The sequence below is a fragment of the Ceratotherium simum genome, chromosome 17 (assembly GCF_057802395.1).
Source record: "Ceratotherium simum simum isolate JZ-2026a chromosome 17, ASM5780239v1, whole genome shotgun sequence".
NCBI lineage: Eukaryota > Metazoa > Chordata > Mammalia > Perissodactyla > Rhinocerotidae > Ceratotherium > Ceratotherium simum.
The window spans coordinates 40,537,392-40,551,202 of NC_141916.1; the positions used below are offsets into that span (position 1 = coordinate 40,537,392).

Consider the following 13,811-nt stretch of genomic DNA (forward strand, 5'->3'; position numbering starts at 1 on the left):
AAGAACAGAAGCAAGTACGCACGGATACTAGCCAACATCATGTTTACATGAACCAATAATTTCCCCTTTTGTATATACTCATTTGATTGGAGTTTTATCACCTGTAACAAAAACAATGTCCTCAATAATGCACATCCTTGAAGGCACTTATCTTGTCCTCATATATTCTAAGCATCAGCTCCTCTACTAGACAATAGCCTCTTTGAGAGAGTCTTGTAAAGACCTGTACAGATCTTATAGATGACAAGACTCAGCAAATATGCATTTAATAAATAAATAAATTACATTTTCTTGTGACCAATTTAATGTTTTCAATATGGAAATACTACAGACAATTTTCACAGAGTTGCATCTCTTGATTGAGGAACTGTAATAAAACCAATTTCAATAGAAGAAACATGACGTTTTAAAGAATTTGAATTAATGTCATAATTCACTGTTTAGGCTTCCAATTTCTCATCTACTTATTAAGCACCTAATGTGTACCAAGTATGCCAGGTTCTGATGATTTACTGATGGGCAAGATATAATGCTTGGCAGCATGGAGCTTTACTCTACTAGGAAGATAGAGGGTGAACAAGTAGGTACAATTATACTGAGTCTTACAAAGTCTTTGAAAGTGGCAGAAAAAGGGGGAAATGACTCAGGTGGGAGGATACTGCATGATGATGGTGGCTTGGACTAGGATGAGGATAATAGAAATGAAGATAAGTAGATAAATGTGAGATATATATGTGAGGTTTAAGTCAACAGGACTTTGGCAACTGATTAGATGTAGGAAATAAAGAAGAGGGAGGATTCAAAGACAACCCTGAGCTATCTGGCCTGAGCGGCTGAGTAGACGGTGGGAAGATGTACCGAGAAAGGGAACATTAGATGAGGAGTGTCTGGGAGACCTCCAAGTGGACAGGTAAAGTAGGCAGCTGGTCTTGAGCTTAGAAGTGAGATCTATTCTTTTCCTAGCAACCGTAATATAACATAACTCTCAGTACCTTCATCTGAATGACCATATTAGACTTAGGCCAAGAATTTATAAATTAGGCTATCATTCTCCTATTAGACTGTAAACTTCTCTATGGACAAAAGCTTGTTTCCTCCTTTTGTGTACATAGCCACAAAGCCCCAGACTTTAGTAAGTATTCAGTAAGAGTTTACTAAATGAATTATGCTCTCTCTAGTTTCTGTTCCACAGTTCCAAGTAAATGGTGAAGTGTTGATCAGTGATAAAAATGATAATGATATGAAAAAGCTGTCCACAGGAAATTCTGATCTTATTGAGACTACATTAAAGAGTTGACAGTACAAATTACCAGGATGATCAGCACGGATATTTGGGTTTACTCAACAAAGTAGTAATGATTTACAATGTATAATCTGGAAGAAAAGAAGAAGAAAAAATAGTACAAATTGTAAGAAAAAAAAAAAAGAAAAAAGAAAAAGTAAAAAAGAGCCAATTGCTATGAAATTTGCCAATGGAACTAGATCTCTTGGAGGCCATCCACCAAAACTTTTGTGGAAGTGCTAGCGATTCTTTCAACAGTTTTATTAACACATACCACGGAAATTTCTTGTACTTTATAGAATAAGATCAATTTTTAAAACAGTTCAGAAAAAGGACATTAAATTATCTTGAATTACTTTTGAACCACCCAGATACACAACAAAATTAAATTGCATAATGCCAAGGGGAATGGATACAGGCAGAGTCATAAGTATGAATTTAAAAACATATTTACTGCATTCATTTTTTATTGATGAGATGGACCCATCAATCAAGCTTATATTGACTATCTACTAACTGACAAGCAGTTTTCTGGATGCTATGGAAACAAAGACGAATTAGTCTAATAGCTTGCCTTAAAGGAACTCACAGTCTATAGGAGAGAGAGCCAAAAAGACAAAAACTGGAATACACATGCTATGTTTTATGATAGACATACACACGTGGCCAGGATGGCCTTAATGTTCCCTTCAGCTTGATGAAACTTCAGACAGGTTTCTTCCAGACTATAGGACCCTGATCTCCCTTTTCTTAGAGCATTTACTTTAGAAAACCTGTAATTGCAAATTCCTTCTCTGCTCCCTTGTAATATAGGTAGATCTTTTCCTAGCCTCTAGCCAGGTTTACAATCCATGAACTTCTTCCTCAAGGACCTGGGAGCCATTTCTTTGAAATGCAATCATCAAGAAAGATCGGGTCCCTATCTTCCAGTCTCTGTGGGAGGGTAGGTGCCTAGTAATAAGCACCAATTAGTAAGCACAGATGGCCTAATCACACTGACCAACTCTCCTCTAAGGCCCTCCAGTACTTTCTCACTAGCTCATCCCAGAGCTTAAAAACTCTCCTGCGTTTGTTTCAATGGAGTTGAGTTCAATTTCTCTCCCCCATTGTTAACAGTCTTGAATAAAGTCTTTCTTGGTGTTTTTAACAACTGTGTGGTATAACTTCTCTCTGACACATCAAAGCATGGCAACACAAGAGACTCAACCTGTGAGGGAATATGTAAGATTTTTTTCAAAGGACATGACACCTGAGCTGAGATGTAAATCATGAGAATTAAATACACTGGGTGAAGAAGGGGCTGGCAGCATCCCAGGCAGAGTGAGGGGCATGTGTACAGGAAGAAGGGGGCGTGGGGCCCTGAAGCGTGACATCAATTTCTTCATTTGAAAGCTTCTTAACAAGGGATATATACATATGTAAACGAAAATTTAAAAAAATTTTTTAAAAATCTGAATTCTTTCTATAAAAATCAATAAAATATATTATTAACGCATTCGATTTTTACATGCAAATCTTTAAAATTACTCTTCTACCAAAGCTATCTACCTGTTGACTTCTACATTGTTTTTATTGTAGTTAAGTACAAATCAGCTTTTGTTGAAATTTTTAAATGTTAATATACTTTTTAACCTAATCATTTGAGTCAAGAGAGTTGCAGATGACCACTGGCTGAAGGACAGACTTGAATCACCCTTATAGGAAACACTCTCTGCTGAAGGTGATTATTCCACCTGAAAGTTATACACATTCATGGCAGTGCATTCATAGGGAAGAAGTTAACAAAAGCTCGATTTTTCTCCTATTCCTTTTAGGGCAGTTCCCATGAGAGCAGCTGCTCTCTTATTATTGCTGTTAAACGTTAGCAATAAACCTCTCTGGAATTAAACTGAATAAGGTGACGTAGAAGAAAGTTTGTACCAAATAAATTTGTGTAGATTAGAGGCTGCAGGTGGTCTAAAACATGCCTGTATTGGGAGCCAAATTGTTCAGCACTGGAACCTTTTGAAATGAGAACAAAGAGCCTTTCATTGCTCAAATTCTAAATGCAGCTTAGTACTTCATTAGAAACCTCTTAGTTCGCTGTATGAATCTTTCAGATTTAATTATGAGGTGGGGAAAAAGCCTTCTTTCCCTAGGATACCATATTGAAACACTTTATTCTGTGTTTCCTGAGAGATCCTCAAGTTCTGCAAATTGCTGAAATTATCAGTGCACATTTAATTTAAATTTTTTCTGAAACCTCTAAGTTTCAAGCTAAATCAAGACAACCATCTCAATCAATATGAATTCTGAAATTAAAATTACTAAGGCAATAGCAATGGAGTTAAAAATGAGGAAACTCGGGTTTCCTTTCTGGTTCTGCAGAAACCATCTACACCTTGGGTTGTTACTAAAACTTCTGAGCCTCAGTTTAGTCTTTTGTAAAATGAAGCAGCTGAACTGGATGATCATCAATTCCCCGTCCATTTCTAAAATTCCATATCTCCATGTGGCCAATTTTCATAAATACTAACATTGCCCAACTTTTATCATTTAGTTAGCTATGAAGGGATACTTCAAAGATAATTTTTCAAAAGCAACAGTGTCACATCGTTGATGGATGTTTAAAATTTTTTTTTTTTTTGGTGAGGAAGATTAGCCCTGAGCTAACATCTGTGCCCATCTTCCTCTGTTTTATGTGGGACTCCTCCCATAGCATGGCTGGACAAGCAGCACGTAGGTCCACACCTGGGATCTGAACCTGTGAACCCCGGGCTGCCACAGCGGAGCACGTGGACTTAACCACTTTGCCACCGGACGGGCACCATGGGTGTTTTAAATTTTAATGGAAGGTGGCCAGCTAACTTTTAGAAGCCATTTGTAAACAGAATCCACAGAATTCTCATTCCTGCTTTAGTGAGCTTGATAAAAACAAGAAAGTCAGGAAAGTAACACCTCAGAATATGGAAGTCAGTATGGCAACTTAACTCTACAGAACAGAAAGGAATAGAATAATTGGTTGTGGCATTTGCTGCTAAAGGCAATGTTGACAAGTGGAGTCTCTTACATCTCTTGGCCTAGGTTCTTCAATTCTTGATGCCTGTATTACATGTGTGTTTCCTCGGTGTGTTTGAGCTCAAATGGCAATCAATTAGGGCCCATGGGAACAAAGATTTTCCAGAGGCTAAGCCAACAACACTTTATAGTATCATTCAATGAAAAACTGTCTTGTCCTTAGTAAACTACCTGGCTCTTAGAAATGAAAACACGTACAAAAAAAGAAGACAAATACATATTTATCAAATGAACAAATGAATAAATAAGCTATGAACCTCAAGTCGTGGCTCCAACCTCTGAATCCCAAGATCAGCACAAAATTTCTAATGGAAATCTTTCTATAAGCATCAGAGAAATAAAATGTAATTACTTTGATAATACAATATTGAAGGAAAACAATTTTTGATTTTCCCCTCATCCTGTACAGCAGTTAATATATAGGACAGAACTTAAACAAAAATCTGACCTAAAGCCAAATTTGCAAAACCCTGTCTCATCAGTCTATAGTTAACAATGACCTCTTTATCTCTGATTACATGAGCCTGCAACAGGGTACTTATATGAGGGCACAATGGGTCAATACTCACATTAGAACACCTTAACTAGACGGCCAATATGAACCAAGACATGCATTTTCCTGAATGTGCTAAAAAACAGGAACAAATGATCAGAATGTCTTTCATTGGTAATATTTTTTGTGAGGGCTTTGAAAAATTTTGATATTAAGGTTGTACTTTCTTTTGAAGGTAGATAGAAACTACATACTACGTCCTTATGAACACAGGAACAGTATTTGTGCAATGTCACTGTAAGGTTTTACCAATTATGCTATTAGGTTTTAAGGGTTTTACTAATTATGCTATTAGGGCCTCCTCCCTATGGCAGGAGAAATAGCAGAGAATATTTCAAGAGGCGAAGAAAAATAATCTGTTTTTATAGTCAATTAAGTTAAATGGATTAGATTGACTATATGATGCACTCCAAATCAATCACCAGATGTGACCATTTCTCTTTGTCATTACTGCTACTACCCTGCCTGGTCCAAAGCCACAGTCATTTCTCACTTGGATAATTTCAATAGCCTCTTAACTCACTGCCCCGCTAATACTCTTGCTCCCATCTCAAACTTGAGAATACTCTCAATACAGCAGCTGACGCAATCCAGTTAAAATGTAAACTGAATCAACTAACTTCTGCTCAGAATCTCTGATGGCTTCCCACCTTACTTAGAGTAAAAGTCAAACTCCATGCAGAGCCCGACCTTCAAATCCTACGTCCTCTGCTCCTCACTCTCTCTCTCCTGCTGCTCCCCCACACCTTTCCTCTGCTTCAGCCACTCCAGCTCTCCTGATGCTCCTTGGACATCCAGCCAATGCCCAGCTCAGGACTTTCATACGGCTTGCTTTCCTCTCTCCTGGAAACGCTTTTTCCACATCTACTTTCATGGATAACTCCCCCTCAGTTCTTTCAGTCATTTTTTTAAATCTTTTTTTTTATTTAGACCTTCCGTGTCTATCTTATCTAAAATTTTAACCTTTCTCTGCAATATTTCATATCCACCTACCTTTTTATTTTTACCCTAGCACTTATTACCACCTAACATACTACAGATTTACTGATTTGTCTTGCTTAGTGTCTGCTGACCCCACTGGAAAATCAGTCTAAAAGGGCAAGGATTTATTTATTTATTTTTTGTCTGATTTGTTCATGGTTCTATCTTCACTACCTGGAGGAATGCCTGGCACAGAGTAGGTGCTTAATAACTATTTGTTAAATGAATGAGTGATAATTACCTCTTACTGCTTCACATGGCCTTTCCCTAAACAAGCCAATAAAAGTCTATGGTTGGTCTATATGGTAACTGAAATTCCTTTCATCTCTAAATCATTAAGATACTCTGAAGAATAGGCCTCAACTATTTAATTTCTTTTTACTTCATGTCAGAGAACATATGTTTGTACGAACATGGTATTATAAGAGATTCCATAGTCTGTAACTTCTATTATTATGATATGGGGAAGGAGGACTATTCATGATCAAGTGCAGCAGATGATACCTGGACTCAGGCTATGTAATTGTGAGCAGTATAGAATTCACCTGAATCTAAGTAAGAAAACAATCCTAAGAAAAACACCTTAGAAATAGATTTTATGACTTACTTGGAGATTCATTATTTTCACAGGTTTCCTCTTCCTTTGGTGCTTCTTCCTCCTCCTCTTCCTCTGGGTCATCGGTATCTCCTGACTCATCACTGTCTTCCACCCATTTCCCTGGCATCAGTCCTGCTGAATCATAGGAGTTGCATAGAGGACCCACAATGTGAGAGATGAAGGATTCCTGAAGATTGGCCAACTGAGGAGCAGAACGGTCCATGAAAGGGCTTATTGGTAACCCAAGGCTGGCCTCTTCATCCCCCTAGAAATAGGAATTTAGCATGAATAGTCAACTAGAAAGGTAAATGACAAGGAAAGTTTAAAATACAAGTCAACATTTATTTGGCATCTAAAATTTGCAAATATGTAAGGATCCAGACTTTCATGTGTGAACTCCCTCTTTACTTGACTGCTAAGAGATTCTACCCAAATTGCTAAGATTCCTGTAGAAATGCTTTGTTGCCATTTACCACTTTTGTGATCTTGAAGTTTTGGCTTTTGATCAAGGGGAGCTACAAGAAATGGTGTAATGTCTCAGTAGATGATATTTCTTATCACACTAGTCAGTGTTCCTTATACTAGAATATCAATGCATCTTAAAACACAATGCTGAGAATAATTATCAAGCAAATACATAATCTATCATGTTTTCCTTTTTGGTCTTGGCTGCCAGAAAGCTTAAAATAATTTATTGCTCAATTAAAGTTGCTGCCTATCCCAGCCTTTGGTTGAATTATATCTTCTGTGACTATATGGCTTCTGATATTCTTATTTATCTATATGTTTAATTTTACTACTGTATAAGTGTTTTTATTTTGAGCTGCTTTAAATCTTTCTGAAAAAAAAAAATAACAGATTGTAAACCAGTAATTACCTGGAAAAATTAATGAATGAATATACCAAAATATCAGCAGAGGTTATGCCTATGTGGTGGAATTATTATAAATGGATTTTCCTTTTTCTTTATATTTTTTCTGTATTTCAATATTTCAGGACTGATTATGAATTAATCTCATTCCTAGGAAAGGCAATACATTATTTTCTAGAGAGCACAAACCTTTTATTCTACATATGAATACCCATAGAAGTTCTTTCTAATCTCTCTTTAAATATGTCCAGTGACAGGCAATTTATTACTTAATAAGGTGCCTCATCCTATTTCTAGATGCATTTATAATACAAATTTCTTTCTGACATTGACCTGAAATCAATCTCCCTAGAACTTCTATAGACTGGTTATATTCATATCCTTTTTAAGGAAGCAGAAAGCAATCTAACATTTCTTATAAATTAGATGCTGTGTTAAATACCTTGTCTAATTTATCTTCTTTAATCTCCACAATAATGTTATGATAAACCTAATCCTAAATTTGTATGTCAGTCTTTTAAGTATCTGAAGACAGTTATTAGGTCACCTCTATTTTCCCCCAGGGTATATATCTTCACTTCTTTCATGTCCTTTGATGTTACTGATCCCTGTCCTTTACCCATGTTCCATTACCTCCAGATTCCTCTTAACAGAGTGGTTCACAGTGTTGAACACAAAGTTTCAAGTATAATCTGATCAGTGTAGGGTAATATGGGGAGATCACCCCATGCTTATGTTTTTGTGGTAGGTATTTCGGTAGTGTGTTAATTCTCACATTATCATGTCAAACAAAATGCCTGTTATTGTTTAGCTTTTCCATATACTGTTGTTATTAAGTCTATTAGAAAAGTAAATGAACTTAATCTGATATACATTCATCCAAGAAGCTAATTTAAACTAGCTTCTATTATAATAAATTTATAAAAAACCAATATTTCAATGGTCTTCGTAATGTCTCACTATAGGTCATCCCATTATCTCAACATCTTCCTCTCCCCAAAACAGTTGCAAATAACTTTATCTTAAAGTTTTTATTGTTATAGTTTAATTCAATTTTTTGTCATTTTTTAATCCTCTGATTAAAATTGGCCAGTGGATTTTCTATTGTTAGAATGAATATGAAACATTGATCACACTTTCACAGCTTTTAGCAGCTTTGGTGAATTTATGAGCAGCCATAAACAAGTTAGATACCTGTTCATAAAATTCATTGACAATACCCTCTGTCCACTGAAGATGGAGCTCTTTACATTTAGCTGGCCCATTGATGTCAGCCAACTTTATACACATTTGACAAACCAGTAGACGATCATTTTCATTGGTCCAATCTATTCCGACATCATCATTCACCTGTTTGAGGGACAAAGTTAAAATGCGTTTTGCCTCAATGAAAGCAAAAGTTGAACAGAAGAATAAATGACAGAATATTCATCGTCTTCCTAGGATGTGGAGATCAGAATGGCAAATAATGAAGAAACTTCTCAGCTATTTAAAATAATGTTACTGGCTTGCGTAAATTAATAGCAAAATAGTTCATCAAAAAAGCAAAATAATAAATGATGGATAAAATAATTATTAATTATTGAATTGAAAATAAATGTATTTAAAATTAGCATATGTTATCAATTACTATTAAAATAATGTAGCTACAGATGATAAGAAATTTTCTTGAATTAACATTTGGGCATTTATGTTTGATGTATGAAATTTTCTTTCAGGTTTTGACTTCTACTGCCAGATAATTTATGTTAGTATCCACAGATATGAGAGCAAATTAAATCAAATAAAAACACAATGATAGTTAGAATTTTATTTCTCTACAGCACACAATATAATATAAATAACAGCATCTGAACTTCTCAGATTTCTAGATTGGGACCAATGTCTATATATCTGCTTCTGGTTAAACATTCTACTGCATTTCATTTTCACATTTGACATAGAAGAGGTTGAGAGCAATGAGTTTTGTTCAACACTTTGGTTCCATGACATTTTTCAATACGGCCAGAAAATTAAGACCAGTACAAATCTAGTTACCTTGGCATTAAATTTGGCTACGAAGTCAAAGTGTTTCTTCAGGTCAGTGGCCAAAATTGCTTCAATGACAAGGAAACGGAAATGCTTAAATTCCACGTGGTCAAGGTTAACTAAGAAGTTATACTCTGGCCGGGACATGAAAAGATTCCATGCAGCAGCTGCGTGATGATTCTCCAAAACTGAACGGTCATTATAGAGCACCGCCTAGGCAAAAAAGTAGGAGAGTGAAGGGCTCAATTTTTTTAATTTAAAAAAAAAAAAATCACAAAAATAAATGAGAATATGCAAAGCTTTTGGAATCATCTTTTTTTCATGGAACACAGAAATGTAATCTTGTGACTGCTGGTTATTAAGAATCACTTATTGCAATTACATTCACTGTTGATTACCTTTCTTGGTTAAGTTTCATTTTTTTGTAAGATAAGGTTCATTTCCTTGAAACTTTATTCCAAACTCTTGCAAATGAGGGGCTTAGATTTAGCTTTTATCAGATTTCTTTGCACAGGAATTTAACTATAAAAAAAAAGGAAATAAATGGGGCTGGCCCATTGGCGCAAGCGGTTAAGTGCGCGTGCTCCGCTGCAGTGGCCCGGGGTTCACTGGTTCGGATCCCAGGTGCGCACCGACGCACCGCTTGTCAAGCCATGCTGTGGCGGCATCCCATATAAAGTAGAGGAAGATGGGCATGGATATTAGCCCAGGGCCACTCTCCCTCAGCAGAAAGAGGAGGACTGGCAGATGTTAGCTCAGGGCTGATCTTCCTCACCAAAAAAAATTAAAAAAATATGGAAATATACTAAATAGCCCTAAGAAGTAACTCAGTTACTTCTTGCATCTAGAATAAGAATTACCTTCTCTTAGTTAAGCGTATATAACTAATAAAAAGGAATGGAATCTCTGAGAAGCCCATAATTTAAAACATTCTCACCCCACAATCAGCCATAAAAACTATCAGCCTTTATCTAGTAATTAAAAGTATATAATAAATATCCACTTGTTTGGAATTCTCTAATAATTATTGCTGGGGGGTGCTGCAAAAGACAAGGAAGTTGCCTAAAAATGCTTGAAGCCTAGTGTGGTAGATAGATGATAGAAAAAAGGCGTAAGAACAAAAAAGAAAGACTAAGCACATGAAAATTAACATTGAGGTAAGTAAAAATGCATACATATGTAGGAAAATCTGAATGGTAAATGGTCCTGGCAAGAAGATTTGCTCGACTATCTTTAGGGAAGATAATTCTGGTGTTTGAAGGACACGCTGAAAGAAGCTAAAGTAGTTGTCAAGAAAAAAAATCTGGATATTTGTGTTGTACATAGATTAGAAGAAAATTCTAGACTAGTCTATACAAGAGAGGTTGTGGAAATGGATGGGAACTGGGTAAAAGATAAAACAAACAAAAAAAGAGAGTTTGGGATCAGATTGGCCTCTAGATGCTCTAGAAAGAAAAACAGGACCTCGGAATGTTTAGTAACATGGGTCCAGCTAATTAAATCAAGGAGAAGCTTACTGAGTTTAACTGTATGATGGAGATGCCTAGATACTTAGTCATAAATTTTCCACTTAGATTTAAATATACATGAAGTTGAACTTCTCTAAAGTTATTGCTTTTGTCATACTATGTTCAGGTGAAAATATTTCCCTCAAATGAGTGAAATAAATAGATTTTTAATTCCTACTAACCAATAGAAATGTCATAAGAATCATAATTGTTATAATGAATATATTTCAAAGGAATGGGATTTATTTACAAAGAAGCCTTACATTCTTAAAAGTCCAAGAAAGATTTGGTTCTCTAATCTTTTCAGAAAGGGACTTTTGTAGAGGTTGGATTTCTTCGTTGAGGAGGTTCATTAACATGAATTCAAGTAGTTTTTCTTCTTAACAAGAAAATTGAGAAGGGATCCCCATGGATAATAAAGCTGCATACCTGTCATTAGTATCTTGGAACAAACAATGATAGCTTTTCAAAATCAGCATGGTCTCTAAGAATTTTATCCTGGGGCTAAACATAGTTTGCCTCATGTTCACTTGGTCTCTATTATACGTGAAATTTATAAAATTAATTTTCTTCAGAGAAATCTCTAAATTAATTTTCTTCGGAGAAATCTCCTAATCAAAATGGAAAGACTTACCTGAGGAGCACTAGTTGCAACCAGGAAAGCATTAGTCCTTCCTGGGTGATCATAGTCATGCATGGCTGCAGCCACATACAGTGCCATCAACTCTAAGGCAGGGATATTTCCAGACAAACAGCCGTATTTATCATCTGGCACATTATACATTTTTGAGAATACATATCCCATATGACCATGTGTAAATCCACTGTCAGAATCTGAGAAGAGAAAAGGAAAGCAATAGAAAATTTTTAAAAGAATTAAACTGATATCATGTGTCTTGGCCTGGTTTTTAAAAAAACACTCTTCTGTTCCCATAGTTCACAAGGGAGCACAGATGTACTCACTGCGTACCTGAATCACTTGCTGATCCGTGATCATTGATCACAGTGGAGAGGCCTGGGATAGGCTGCGTGGTGAGATACCAAACAGCATGCAAGACATCAGTGGCATGGATTCTGTTGTGATCTGTAACCAATGCAAAGGAACAGTCATTAACTTGTGAACTTTGGGTCCGAGGACTGAGAGTGCCATCTACTGGATAAACAGTTTAGTCCTAACATTTTAATACCCCAGTGAAAGGCAGCCAAATATTCTAGGACAAATACTCTTTGATTAGTCTTGGATTACTCCATAATATCCATAGTAACAAGAAAAAAAAAACAACACTCACAACATTCCTTATGCATGTAGATGTACGAAGTGGAAAAGTCTGTGTCCAGAGTCTACCAGAAACCTAACATATACAGGAAACTCACCGTGTGAAACAACTGTAATGTTTACTCTTGTACGTACTTCCATGCTCCTGGGTAAGACTACGTGGAGGACCAGAATAAAAGAAAGACCGTGACATACTTCAGCTAGGTCAGATCAATGGTCTATAGCACCCAATATTTCATCACTGATAAACTGCACCCAATATAATCTGTGAATAGAACACAGTACTATCCTTCTGCATCAAATTTAAAACACTGTAATAAAACAAATAATATATCCTTTATATGTTGATTAAATCCACAAAGCAAAATTCAAAACCAAATCAACAGTGTTCTTTGATCTAGAAATTCTAATTTGGGAATACAGTTCTAGGAAATACCTAAAGAGAAAAAATTAAAACCTCTGAACAATAATGTAGGGAGTTGAGCCATTCAGAAGAGTACCAAATCCCCTAGTCATAATGTTATTATCGTGGGAAGGGGGTCCTATTTTTACATGTGCAGTTCAGCTTCTATTGAACCAGGACCAAAGACCCAGTGTGTTCTTGGCTCACCTTCTTTCTCTGGTGCAATTCTTCCACGTTTTTCTCTTGTTTACCTGGCCCTTCATAATACTTCACTGACTGGTATGCTTTATCTTAAATATGCTAACTTTAAACATTTTATTTCTAATGGCCAACCATGATGATACAGTTTCTTTCCCCAATATAACAGATTACATCTCTGAATAATACAGTCATGCATCGCTTATCGACGAGGATACATTCTGAAAAATGCATGGTTAGGCAATTTCGTCGCTGTGTGAACATCATAGAGTGTACTTAAATCTGGATGGTATAGCCTACTACACACCTAGACTATATGGTACTAATCTTACGAGACCACCGTCGTATATGTGGTCTGTGGTTGACTGAAACATCATTATGTGGTGCATGACTGTACTCAACAGATGAGGAGAAGAGAAAACAGAAGAGAAGAAGAATGATAATGGGAACTTGAGAGAAACACCTGTTCCCTGGTCAGGGAAGAAAGAAGCAACTATGATATCTGTGGTGCTGGCAGCACACAGGGGGAATGTAGGTAGATGGTGACTGTTTTCCTACATTTCTGGCAACTGTTAGAAGTCAGTCTTTAAGTGATGATATGTAGCTAAATCTTAGGTAAACACTCCAGGAATTCAGTCAAGGGGCTGAGTGAGGGCTCGAGAGGCTGTCTTCAGAAGAGCTTTGAGAACCAGACCTCCTAGGCTCCCAAGGGAGAAATAGCAAGACCTGTGCACGGTGTCATTGCCAGAGGTGAATATTGATACTACCTAGTACTCCAAGGAACAATTTTATTAAAATTGAAGTCTATATCTCTGTGTATAGACTATCTCAAGCTATTCAAGACAATTACATTTTATATCTATACTTGTGCCATGTACAACGGTGACCATGCTAGAAGTTTCTGGATTTAGGACAGATCTGATTTTATCTCTGCTCTGATATCTATTACCTGTGTTACTTTGAATGAGTTACTTAAAACTCTAAGTCTCACTTCCTTATCTTAAAAATATGGAGATGATAATAGTGCCTATTTCATAGTACAATTGTGGGAACTAC

General features: G+C 36.3%; 2 protein-coding genes across 2 annotated transcripts in view; both read right to left on the reverse strand.

Moving 5' to 3' along the window:
- Window positions 1-13,811, reverse strand: part of SLCO1C1 (solute carrier organic anion transporter family member 1C1) — a 510,734-nt gene that overhangs the window by 79,270 nt on the left and 417,653 nt on the right. The window lies entirely within an intron of this gene.
- The window catches only part of PDE3A (phosphodiesterase 3A), a 292,725-nt gene that overhangs the window by 6,340 nt on the left and 272,574 nt on the right, over window positions 1-13,811 (reverse strand). Inside the window, exons 11-15 of the mRNA XM_087442694.1 lie at window positions 11,849-11,962; window positions 11,513-11,712; window positions 9,380-9,583; window positions 8,537-8,692; window positions 6,481-6,736 (exon numbers count right to left, since the gene is read on the reverse strand). Of these exons, the coding sequence (XP_087298820.1) occupies window positions 6,481-6,736; window positions 8,537-8,692; window positions 9,380-9,583; window positions 11,513-11,712; window positions 11,849-11,962 (930 nt within the window). The remainder of the gene's footprint in view (window positions 1-6,480; window positions 6,737-8,536; window positions 8,693-9,379; window positions 9,584-11,512; window positions 11,713-11,848; window positions 11,963-13,811) is intronic.